Raw genomic sequence first — 13,426 nt, 5'->3', positions numbered from 1 at the left:
ACTAGTTTTGGTGATGAAAAAACAAGAGAAGGTTGGTTCACGGACCAAGGGAGTTCTACACCTTATAGAGAAGAGATCCTTTGAGAAAATAGGAAATAAAGAAGATAGAAGTAAAAATGAGAGGTTTGAACTCTAAGATAATCATAAAAAATTTTGTATAGTTAAAGTTTGAGCTCGAATTCGGTGAAGTTTCAGAGTTTCTAAGACTTTTATCTGTGATATGGAAGAGAAAGTTCAGAGAAAATGATAGAAAGACGTGAGTTGCGAAAGTAAAATGAATTTTCATGTTGAAAATCTCTTAAATACTCTTCACCCGCGCTTTCTCGCTTGAGCGAGGAACAACTTGCTTGAGCGATGGGCCTTTCACCTGAGCAAGGTATGCAGACAATGGTTTTCTTAACGTTTTTTTAATATGCTTGCTTGAGCGAGCTCCATCTCGCCTGAGCAAGATAGCGTCTAAAGAAGGCGATATTTCTCTTGTGAGTCCTCGCCTAAATGATACAGCTCGCCTGAGTGAGATCTTTATCTCGCCTGAGCGAGGTTATAATTGAACTAATTCTATCCTATCTTGCTTGAGCGAGATTGCTCTGAAATAAGATATTTCTGAGCGCTCAGTCTTGCTTGAGCAAGATCTCTCTCGCTTGAGCGAGATTCCTTGTGCCAACCCCTTCCTAATACTCTTCAAAATACACTCCTAACACATCTTAATGCTATTTAATATCAAACTAAATATAATTTTCTAAATAATGAAAAGAGGGTGTTACAAGTACAGCTACAAGAATAATGTATTGTATTACAAGAACAGACTAGTTATTTATGCTACTTCCTCTTGGATTCCAATCTCGCTACATGAGTTTTATACAACACCACAAGAAGAGCATTCAGGTTTTTATCACACTTATCGACGACTAGCTACAAATTTGTTTTGGTAGGGCATGAAAGACAGGGCCCAACAAATTGCACGTGCATGTGATACATGCCAAAGACAAAAATACATGGCCACTTCCCCTTGGGGTTTGCTGCAACCTCTTAATATTCTTGAACAAATATGGGAAAAAATTTCAAAGGATTTCATCATAGGGTTACCCAAGTCCAAGGGGTATGAAACTATATTTGTTATGGTCCATAGGTTATCAAAATATAGCCATTTTATTCTTCTAAAACATCCTTTTACGGCTAAGTCCCTCATTAAAGTGTTTATTAAGTAAATAGTTCGTTTACATGGTATCTCAGCATCCATCATAAGTGATAGAGATCCTATTTTTGTGAGTATTTTCTGGAAATAGGTGTTCAAGTTTCAGGGAACGTAGTTAAAAATGAGCACTTCTTACCATTCTCAAACATATGGTCCAATTGAGGTGGTTAAACAATGTTTGGAGACTTTTTTATAGTGTTTTGTTTTGATCAATTGCAAACTGAAGTTCATTTGATACCTTGGGCTGAGTATTGGTGTAATACAAATTTCCATGTGTCTACGTGAACTACTTCATTTAAAGTGGCATATAGGAGAGCTCCTTTAGTAATCACTGATGAATCCACAATTTATTAGATTTTTACTTATCTTTTTAGTGTTCTTTAATAGAAAAAATAGATTTAGGAAGTGTAAATAACTTAAAAACATCATTTTGGTCAAATTTCATAGGTTTCTTAATTTTTGGTTAATTTACATTAATTTACATAGATATAATTTGCAATTTTGATGATTTAAATAATTGTGCAGGAATTTTTAGACTCATTACATGGATTTTAGCCTTTGAGAAATTTTGAGTTGAAAGTGACCACTTTCAGAAGTGATAGTGGACACTACAGCAAGCTAGATCCAAAGGGCAGGCCAGAGTAACCACTTTCAGAAGCAATAATGATCACTTCAGAGCCAAAGGAAGCACCCAGACCTGCGCGTGTTTACTCTCGGAAACGATAGTAAACACTCCAGAGAGCCCCAGAGTTCAGGACCCTGCGCGTGTTTACTCTTGTGAACGATAGTAATCACTATGCTCGCACGTGTTTACTCTTGTAAACGATAGTAATCACTATGCTCGAGAGTGTTCACTGTCGTGAACGAGAATAACTACTCTGAAGGCGTAAACTTTTCTATATATGAATTTTTACCATTTAGGGTAAAAAAAGGAGGAGAGCTTTTACACATTTTAAGATTGCTTACCAATTTAGGAACACTTGGAGAGCCTAAGGTGGCCTTGGGTGACAGCCAAGGGTCCAACCTAGGGTTTGATTTCCATTTTCTCCTTACTTCTCTTTGATTTTTGTATTGATGTTATTGATTTCTCTTTACTTTCATTTTGTAATTGTGAGACCCATCCTCATGGAGGGTTAATTTTCTTGTAATCTCTAGTGAGTTCATATGGATTCTTGAATTCTTAGGTTTTTGAATGTTAATGCAAATCTTTTTCTTTCATGAATTTCTTCCTCCCAAACTCTTGAATTGAATTAATGGTTGAATGAAGGGAGCATTGTGTAATGAACCCTAATTCATTTTAAGGAAATTCTAAATTTGAATTGCTTAATTCTTGTTTAATTCCAAGATTGCGTAATCAAGGAATGAGAGATTGGAGTTCATTGGATTGCTTAATTCATATGAAAACATAAGATTGATTTTCGCTTGTTAAATCAACCTAATTCTGGGAGGAGAGGAAGAGTATTAAATCTTGAGAGGAATATGGATAGAGTTTATATGAATGAACTAGGGGTTACTACATTTTATCGATTGAACTTTGTAATTTAATTTTTTGCTTAAGTTGATTGAACTTGAAATCACAAAACCCCTTTTTTTACTTGCTTTCTAAATACATTGCACACTACATGTTTGATATTTGGTCACTTGTCTAATGATTTATGGGAGACGACCTAGGCTTGCATCCTAGACTATATAAATTTTTCTGCATATTTTGATGAAGGTTGACGACAAATCTTTTTGCAAATGAGAAAATATTTCATCATCAATCACTCGGTTCTTACCAACAAAAACTAGAGTGGAGGCAATCCAAAGAGAGTTGATTGAGTGAGATGAAGCTTTGAAGCAACTTAAAGAACATCTAAAACATGCTTAAGAAAAAATGAAAGAACAAGCTGATGCAAAGAGGACTGAAAGAAGCTTTGTTGTTAGGGAATGAGTTTTCTTAAAGCTATAACCTCATAGGTTACAAACTATTTTTACAAAGATATGTCCTAAGTTGGCTCCTCTCTAGTACATCCCTTTCCAAATTGTTGATCGAAAGTGGTCTACAAACTTAATTTGCCTCCTGAAGTCGGTATTCACCTTGTTTGCCAGGTGTCTCTTCTTAAGGAGACAGTGGGAAATTATCAAGTAGAAACCACTCTCCCTGCTAGTTTGGAAGTTGAAACTTTTGTTGTTGTTTTTGCTGCAGTTTTGGCCTATAGAGTGGCGACTAAGAAGGAAGAAAACTTGCCACAAGTTCTTATTTAGTTAGCAAGACAAACAAGTTGAAGAAGCTATATGAAAAGAGGAGTTCTACATTATAAGTCAGTTCCTTGATTTTAGTCTTGAGGATAAGACTGTTTCTTAAGATGAGGGTAGTGTTGGAGATCCAATAGAGCCAATGGGCCCAAGTACTAATTTGGTGCAACAACAATTGAATAGGCCAACTGTTTGGAGGTATATGTGAGAAGGAATAAGAAGAATAAGGATTGATGATGTGGCAAGGGGTGTAGAGTGTTTGATATGGGCCCAAGGTAGTTTTGAGTGATTTTCTATTATATTGGGATGAAGTGAAGAAAGAGTGTGTCAAGAAAAAAATTATGAAATTTGTTAGAAATAAAGATTTATAACTCTTTGTTTAGGAGCCTTGCTCTATGGATAGAAAGATCATTTATATATTTTACTTTTGATCATTCAATAAAACAAATAGCATTTCTCTTTCAAATATTTTTTGCAATTGTTTCTTTATTCCTAAACAATTTTGCATCATAATCCTAAACAACTAAGCTACTAATATATTTATGATAAATTCCCAATCCATGCAAAATATGATATGATGCTAAAATTCTAATACTCGTACTTTCATCAATTGCTTTTACCTTAGCATATAACCTGAGTGTTTAGTAAATAGCAAGTCATAAAACAAATGAATGCATAACCACAATGCGGTCAATGCTAGTGTCAGCCTCTGCCCTATTTGTTTGCAACTGAGTGAGAGCCATGATAGAGGACTTTGATGCTAATTGATAGAAAACTTGAGAGAACCACACCTCAAAAACTAGTCATTGTAATTAGAGAGTCTAAGGCCATATAAATTTGACATTAGAAGCTTATACTTCCAATGTGAGACTAAAGTATCATACCTTACAATTGTATCTAAACACTTGGTTACGGAACATCCAGCAGCACTCAACTAAATGTAAAACCTTCATTCATTAATGAAGTTTGCATCATAATCTCTCATTTTATTCTTCTCATTTTTAAACATTTCCAAATATAGGGAATGCTTACTTAAAATGAAAAGTATTATCTTGATGCACTAAATTTAAATTTAATAATTAATTTTTTAAGTGGTAATAATAATAACAATCATAATTACAAGTTATTAGTGGCACTAAGCATTATAGAATAGATATGTAAATAAGAGTACCAATAACTCCCATGCATTAATATAAAACATGATAAAGATATTGTTCCATGCCTGCACTTTTACTTTGTAATTTAAATAAATTTCAAGTTTTTCATTTTTGACAAACTCATGTTGTGCATTGCCTGGTTTAGGTACCCATTTGGAAGAAGGATGACGAAAAAGTGGCAAGTCTAAATGCTGCAACGTCGGTAAAAGAAGTTCTTCAAAGATCTGGGAGTAAAGTTAAACTTGATGACTCAGATCAAAGAACCCCTGGAGGGAAATTCAATTTCTGGGAAATGAAGGTTTGGCATTAAAGTTTGATGAAAATTTGATTTCGAGGATCAATAATGTTCATTGCTTCTGCTCTTGCCACAGGCGCTTATTGTGTTTTAAGTATCTGATCATGAGCCTGTCTGTTTGAACTTTTCTCATGTAGAATCAATTTTATTTTGAAAAGAAATTACTTTTGAAAATTTATAGTATCTTTAAGATTTTGAGGAAAAAACAGAATTAGAAAAAAAAAAGAATATATGTGATTATTTTGAGAAACTGTTTTGAGTAGCTTCTGAAAAAAGGTTGTAATTTTCAAAAATAAAAATTATTTTTTATAATTGTAACTACACTAAAAATAGTTTTGGTTTTTTATAAAATCTCAAAAAATAAACGAGTTTTTTTTATTAGACCCTTAAAATCACTTTTGTAAAAGGATTAAACAAACGAGCCCTACATTTATATCATTTGCATCTTCATATTTCAGGGAGTTCTTAGAATCGAAATTGGTCCTCGTGATGTGTCTAGTGGTAGTGTGGTGATATCCATGAGAGATATCCCTGGGAAGCAAGGGAAAGTGTTTGGAATCTCTATGGACCCTTCAAATTTGGAGGCTTATGTTAAAGACAAGTTGAATGTGATACAGTCGATCTTCTCTTTTGGAAAGGGCAATGCATTTCGGGACAGGTTCATTCCTCTTTTACTGCTGCATCTTGTGACTCCTTAACATTACTGTCTTAACATGTATTGAATTTTATAAATAGCTGCTTCCATTTATTTGATACCTTTAAAAGATTTCTAGGCTACCGTAGAAAATTTTTTAACTAATAATATTTAAACATATATTTAAATAATAAATAATTATATTTATTATACTTGAATAAATTGAAAAACTTATAAGTCTTATAATAAGACGCAATAAAAATTAAATAATAAAAATTTAAAAATAAAATAATATTATTATATTAATATATTATATAATTTTTTTATTTATAATAAATAGAAATTATTTAAATAAAAATTATATTTTATTCAAAACTAAAAACTTATAAAAAATAAAATAAAAAATTTAATATATAATAATAATAATAATAAGATCACGTAGTAAATATTATAATTTTAAATAAATTATATAAAATAATATATATTTTTGGGTATAGTATACATAAAAAAAAATTAGAATATCATAACACACACCTGATTAATATTAGTCACATTAATCATCTCCTTCCTGATTTGAAGAATGTTAATGGTAGCATAACATTGTGCTCTTCAAAACAATCTTGTACTTTGCTTGCTAATTTCCATTGAGAAAATTCTGTGCATGGATTTTGGCTTCAATAACAAATAATATGGTTTGAGTCTGGTTATGGTTCTAGCCTAAGTTCAGATCTTAATGATTATCCTCCACCATTAGATGCAGAGTAACCTTACATAGTGGGATAAGGCTTAGTTATTCTTGTTGTGTTGTATTAAAGGAGAGGTAGCTTTGGAAACTGAATTTATTGACTTGCATGTAAATAGATATTTGTCCCTTGTATCGATCTGAGTGTGGTTCTGCACCTGATTTTTAAGTAATTTTAGAAGGGAATGTCATTCTTGAATGATATATTCAGTATACTTACTGTACCTACCAAAAATTAAGAACTTCCTCTAATGCTTTGGTGCTGGCAAATTATTTTAAAATTGAATGGTTCCTGTGTTCATTAGGGTTTTATTAAAATGTTCCAACAAATGGTTTCCATGTTATATTAGACTTGGAGACCAATTTAATCAAACACAAAAGCTTATTGCTTTTGAAATCATGGAAAATTTTCATTTTTCATTTTACCCGATCATATAATGCACATCTGATTGTACATTTGATCTTGGTTTCTCTGGGAAACAGGCAAATTAACATGCACAACATTTCTCTTACAGTAATATTGTAGATGTGAGCACATACGATGATCTTAAAGTTGCAATATCACTAGGCAAATGGGCCAGGGGCCCTTGGTCTACAAGGTTTATTTTATTTTTTTTCCTATTTTGTTTTTTATTATGTTTCGATGCTGAAAACATAACTTTCAAGGTGAATAGATGAGGACCATGATTCACAACTCTAATACCAGTCTTTACTCAATGTCACAGTCATGAAGATGAGTTAAAAGTAAAAGAGCAAACTGGAGCAACTATTAGGTGTTTTCCTTTTGAACAGCCGCCAAGGATTAAAAGATGCTTGATGACTGGAGATCCTGCTGAAGAAGTGGCTATTTTTGCCAAATCTTACTAACACTGCTAGCTTGTTTATTCTTTGAAATCCCAAATAATATGACCTGCAAGCGGGTACTTGTACTTAATTTTTGTTTAAATTTTTACTCGCTTTTTTGAAAAGTCAATTTCTTGTTATAACTTAGGCAAGTCAGTTAAGAAAACCACATAATATATTGATTCAGTCCTTCAATTTGTTGTCTGTTGTCTTTGTTTAGAAAGATAATTGAGTTGATACTGTGCTGGGTAGAATTTGAAGGATTTATATTGCTTTTGTAGCTCGGTGATATCTCTGTAATTTATGGATGCTTTCTTAAATTTTATGTTATTTAATAGTGATTTGCTGCCTTCGTGAAAGAGTATCATCTGATTATGTTCTGTCCTGTAAAAATTAAGCTTAAATGATATGATTCCTTGACTTTTTTGTTTTCAATATCTGTATTTTGAGTTGGTTTGTTAAAGGATATCCACTGAGTTGCAAATGAATAAGGGCAAGTCAGATTTTTGTGCATTCTCATCCTTGTGGCACTTGCACAGGTAGTTATGATCAAGGCAATTTAGTCTGTGTCCCATTTGAAAAAAAAGAAGCTAATTTTTAATTTTTACTATCAACTTTGAAAATTTTGAAAATGAAACCAAGTCCTTTTGGATGATGTTGCAAAATTAATGTTTAAAATTTTATTTTATTATATAAAGTTTTAGAATCAATAAGGCAGCTATCGAAACCAGCTGCTGATAATGACATTAAAAATTGTAGTGCAAGAAAAGTTGTCTTTGAGAAAGTTTTTTTAATTCACCACTTTTAAGTGGGTTGATAAAACTAATTGAAGTGTAACATTATATTATTTCTTAAAGAAGGAAAAAAAATTAATTATTGGACATGATATTATAATTTAAGCATCTTTTGGAAAAAGAGAATAAGTTATCCTTAATGTATTATTGATTGAGTCAGAGGATATGGCGTTTACATGGGTGATTCTAAGATCCTCCCATTCGTTGCAAAAAGTAGAAGAATTGCAAAAGTAAAGCTGTTGAATAAGTAAATTTTAAAAGAATTAAGACCGTTGATTAGATTGTGTGTTAAATTGATGGCTAGGATTGAAACCACAAAAGTAAAAAAACTAGATGAGTAACCTGAACTTGTTGTTATTCACGAAGGGTAAAAAAGTAAATATACGAATGAGTATACAAGTTATTTGTTTCCCTTCCAAGTATGACAGTGTTAACATTGATTATGGTATCCCAGAAAGCTAACCACTGACGTTATTCATATTGTCATTTTTATTATCTACCGTTGAAGAAGATAAAATGTCATTTGAAGAAGACGAAAATTGAAGAAAGAATGGTACAAATAATGTTAATAAAGTCGTAGTCTGTATGTTTGTATGGCACCATAACCTCCTACGTCATTTTCATTCCGATAGTGATCATAAATGATTACAATGAAATAACACGAGACAAATGATACAACGTACGAAATAATGATACAAGAGCTGAATATAATTCATGTAGTTGCTTCACCTTTAAGGTTGCCCATCTTCGACATATAATTGTTTATTGTTTAATAATAGTATTAGTAATATAAAATTATATGGCAAATATTGTATGTTACAAAGCGGTCCTTTGACAACCTGATGGGGATAAACATTTACATCGGTTGTGTCTTCAGTGATGTTAATATGCAAGCATTATTTTAAATTACAAGGGGAATTGATCTGCATCAGTTTGTTAGCTGTCAATTGATGTCCAAATAGACACGATGAGTCATATAATAATAGAGTCAAATAAATTATGATCCTTATGAGATTGAGACTATGTATAAGAACTAAATAACATATTCAAAAGTGTAATATTTTTTTTGTTATTCAAAAATTTTATCTTTTAAAAAAAATTCAATCAAACTTATTTTATTAATTGAAACATATCACTAATTATATATTATTGGAGTAAAGGTCACAAATTACCACACAACTACAAAATTTTAAATAATGTTAAAAATTGGATATAATATGTGTAATGATTTACAAGTATATTATATTAAAATCTGTTTTTCATATCGAGGACCGAAAAACAAGTTTGTGTAGTCGCTTCACTTACAACGATGACCCTCCTTTGTGATGAACATTTACATCGGTTGGGTTCTCTAGCTGATGTTAATACACAGATGTCATTTAAAATTAGAAGCAATCTTTATCTGCATCAGTTGGTTAACTGTCAACCGATGTCCCAATACACGCGATAAGTGATGAAACAATAGATTAAAAAAAACACATTGGCTCTTTTTGTGCACCAATGTGGAAGTAAAAAGTGAATTAATGCTATTAAGATTTCACATTTCCTCTTTTCATGCATCGATATGGAACTGAATCGTCATATTAATGCAAAGCAAATTTCACATTGCCTCCTTTTGTGCATCTATGTGGTATTGAGTTCTCGTATTAATGCAGTGAAATTTTTACATTGCCTCCTTTCTTCGACCGATGTGGTAGTTAGTCTTCATATTAATGCAATTAAATTTTCACATTGTCTTATTTTGTGAATCCACGTGAAAATGAATCCTCAAATTCATGCATTTGTTTATGAAAGATGTCAATGTACACATACCCTTCTTGCTTTGTAGACCACTAATGACTGGGAGTTTACAGAGGAACGGTCAACTCTGGCAAAACTTTCATATACAACACTTCGAGATAACCAAATTTGTATACAGAAATCATAATCAAAATCATAACGTATTGTAATGTTTGTGAAGACAATAATTTTGCAAATTTAAAATTTTCACTTTATTATGGTGCATAACTGCATAGTAGCCAATGAAGTATACAGATACAAAACAACAAAAGATAGAATTCAACACAACACGAATAACGAACGTCTTCATTAAATTACCAAATTCTCCTTTTATAATATAACCTATATGAATGGTTACCTCTCTTCCATTTTGGACCATTAGATTTTCATCAATGGTTCATAATGATAAAACGCTTATCAAAAAGACATATATCCTTTACTTTTTGCAACGAATGGGAGGACCTTAGAATCACTCCGTTTACATTCCTCAGATGGAGCACTGGAAGTTGCAAAAATTCATGAACAATTTTGTAAGATGATAACTTCTGTGTAAGCACCATGTCTTCCACTTGGATTTACACATTTTAGTATCTGAACTTTGGTAACAATCATTTCTACAGGAGTTTGAGAACCATCACCTCCAAAACCTATACCACGAATTGTTGCAATTGCAATTCCAAAAATTGCTTTTGGCCTTGGCCATCCCTAAGGCTGTGACGCTAAAAGTGGAAGTTTCAAATCAAACTTAAACAACTTTCCCAATCCAAGAAGTAAGAACCATAACAAGATGGATTGTTACTTGAACGAGTGCAAACATGAGAAATACTCGTGACAGTCTTTATTCTACTATCTCCAGTCACCACAAAAAAATACCTGGGAGATACATCTTATGTTAATTATGATGTGTCCCATGATGTTGATGTTTTTATATATACCGATTATTAAGTGTAACAGCAGCATCTTTTAAAATCATTTCAGAAAGCGTATATTTGACTTATAGAAACTGCTTCAAATAATATAATGTGACAAGGAAGAAAGGGAAGAAAACTCCGGTACAAAGATTAATCAAAGAAATCAAGCATATTTCTTTAGAACAATTATAGGCCACTATAGGGATTCGATATTTTAAATATTCAAAAACTGTGCTACAAGCATATTTCATGATAGGTGCAGACTTCATTTCATGCCATGCTGGAAGTGAATAATACAAATATATATTACTAAGTTAATAAAAATGGGTCATGAACCTGAACTAGAAAATGGGAAAAAAGAAAGAAAGAACATAAAGAGTTAGATATCTCCTTCAAATGTTTACTTCTTCACAAAATGTTTCTCCTTTCTACAACTGAACCATTGCTCAATTCCCAAATGCTAATCAAAACTGAAGCTTCCTCTTCCCTTAAACCTTCCTATTTATATATCTAACTAACTGTTAACTGTCCCTAGCTCCTTTCCTTATGTCCCAACAAAACCTTATGACTAAATATCCAATCTAACAGCAAAAATGGGGAGGGCAAGAACCTCAGCTTTGTAAACATAGAGAACCTCATAGCTTTATAGACATCTATTATTCTTAAGAGTATACATGTTGCATATTATTAAGAGTTAGGCACTAGTCCCTAGGATCCGGAATGTTAAATATTGCTAGTTTCTTGTAAAATTGTAACGTTTGGCACTATTATTAAGAGTATGCAGGCAATTACTTGGATGTTTTGCTTCTCTGAATTATGAAGACTCTATTTGGCGGAATACGGTATGCTTAGATGTCAGTAGCTGATGTTGTCTTCTAAAGAAAGATGACTTATGTGGACAACAAAATGGGAAATGCAAACTTTAGGATACATATATGCTGATAGCTGAAACAACTTCATAGCCCTTTAATCCAAAAAAGAGCTATGCAGCCCCAACATATATCTGATTTCACTTTGTATCTGTTGTGATTTATTTTGAAATGAACCCTTAAGAATATAGACAAAGACATTTCCAAAAGCCTTAACTATGTTAAAAATAAAGAATTCTACGCATGATAACTCATTATCGTTAAATCCACATCTCCAACTATATATAAAAACAATGTGAAGTAAAAGAAACCTCAAGGACATCAAATTTATTCAAAAAATTATAAAAAGACCAAAATCAGACATTAGCTATAGAAAAAGAGTAGAAGTGTAATTAGTCGCTTACAATTAGGATATTTTTATCAATTATAAAATATAATTTATTTTAATTTCACATGGATTTATTTTTTTAAAATATAAAATAAAAGTTTCTTCATGTCACCTTTTTACATAATGATAAAAATAAAAAAGCAAATAATATGTTTAAAAATCATTAATGAAAGTATATTACTTGAAAATGAAAGCATAATAAAAAAGTACACTTTTCACTCTAGTATATGAAATGTCCAATGTCATTAAAACTAATCTTCTAAATTTAAAATTATAAACGTTAGTTTCTAAAATTAAAAAATATCAATCAATTTAATCTTTGTTGTCAAATCATCATAATTAAATATTAGAGTGATATTAAGTGACACGTTGAAATTTACGTTGGACACAAAATTTTGTTTTAAAATATTTTTAAAATAGTTTATTTTTATTCTTAAATTTTGAAATTTTTAAACTTTAATATCTTTTCTTCCTCCTCCCGTCTAATTTGTCTTCTTCTTTAGAAATATTATAATATTGTCACTGCAAAGTTTACACTCTTCTAATGATTAAACTAAAAAATTGTATTTCCTTCCACATCTTCCTACCCTTCTTTAGAAGAGAATCATTGACCAAATCTTTACTACCCTTAACTAACAAGACATCTTTTTTATAGAAACTTCATTACAATTTCCACCTTGTTCAATTTAAAGACCTCTTTGCTGATTGCGCTCTTGCTTCAGTTAGCGTTGATGTCTCTCTTCAATTTTATTATATAAATATATATTTTACAATTTAATTTTTTGAATTGCATTTAATTATTTTTTGAGAACTAAAATTTGAAAGTGATATATAAATAAATTTTAAAACTTCATATTTAGAAAGTATAAAACCACTTTTGAATTTTAATTTTCAAAATTTATTTTTTAAAAGCTATAAAAGTATTTTTAAATATTTGATTTTAAAATAATTTTTAAAACACACTTAAGTAATATAACAAGTAATCTCTTTTAGACCCTGTTTAGATAAAAGGAAATAAAAAAATAAAAAATATTTAACGTTTTGATAAGTTGAAATAAAAAGAATACAATAAAAAATTAATTTTATTATGATAATTTTTTTTCATGATTTTTTTATTTTTCATATTATTATTTTAATATATCTTAAAATCAAAAACAAATAAAAAATCCTTCGTTTGTCGAATTCACTTTGAGGGGGAGGGAGAGGGGGACAAGAAAAAAAAACACATCCTTCCTCCCTTTTCCATGCAATCTAAATAAAAAAAAAAACATTTAAATTTAAGCTTAATTTGAATTTTTTTTTTATTAATCATAAGAGAACAAATATTAATATAAAAAACAAATAAAATTTTTCATAAATTAAAATAATTTATCTTCTCAAATTTTTAAAAAATTTAAAAAAATTATAAAAAAGATTATTCATTTTTTATATTCTTTTTTTTTTTTTGTCTCTTAGCTATGTTCTTAATTTCCTTTCCTCTCATTAATTTTCTACCATCGAAACGGAGTATTTTGCTAAGTCTTTCACGGGCCTATTGATATCCATATTTCTTTTTATATTTTTCTTAAAAATATTTTTCAG

The 13,426-nt window shown here is 30.7% G+C and overlaps 1 protein-coding gene across 1 annotated transcript; it reads left to right on the top strand.

Annotated features, from left to right (window-relative positions):
* Positions 1 to 354: 354 nt before the first annotated feature.
* Positions 355 to 7,362, top strand: LOC113866634 (proline--tRNA ligase, chloroplastic/mitochondrial-like). Its single transcript, XM_027501450.1, has 7 exons — positions 355 to 376; positions 1,287 to 1,306; positions 3,287 to 3,430; positions 4,736 to 4,888; positions 5,344 to 5,543; positions 6,777 to 6,860; positions 6,987 to 7,362. Exons 1-7 carry the CDS (start codon positions 355 to 357, stop codon positions 7,126 to 7,128), a joined length of 765 nt encoding a protein of 254 aa, XP_027357251.1. The 3' UTR covers positions 7,129 to 7,362.
* The last annotated feature ends 6,064 nt before the right edge of the window (positions 7,363 to 13,426 follow it).

This window comes from Abrus precatorius, unplaced genomic scaffold (genome assembly GCF_003935025.1).
Source record: "Abrus precatorius isolate BTA unplaced genomic scaffold, Abrus_2018 Scaffold5, whole genome shotgun sequence".
NCBI lineage: Eukaryota > Viridiplantae > Streptophyta > Magnoliopsida > Fabales > Fabaceae > Abrus > Abrus precatorius.
This window is presented reverse-complemented; position numbering and strand designations above follow the sequence as displayed.

Coding starts and splice junctions, on each gene's coding strand:
- LOC113866634 (XM_027501450.1), top strand. CDS start 355: ATGGGCCTTTCACCTGAGCAAG. Junction 5,544..6,776: donor GGCAATGCATTTCGGGACAG/GTTCATTCCTCT, acceptor TTTCTCTTACAG/TAATATTGTAGATGTGAGCA. Junction 6,861..6,986: donor AGGGGCCCTTGGTCTACAAG/GTTTATTTTATT, acceptor TCAATGTCACAG/TCATGAAGATGAGTTAAAAG.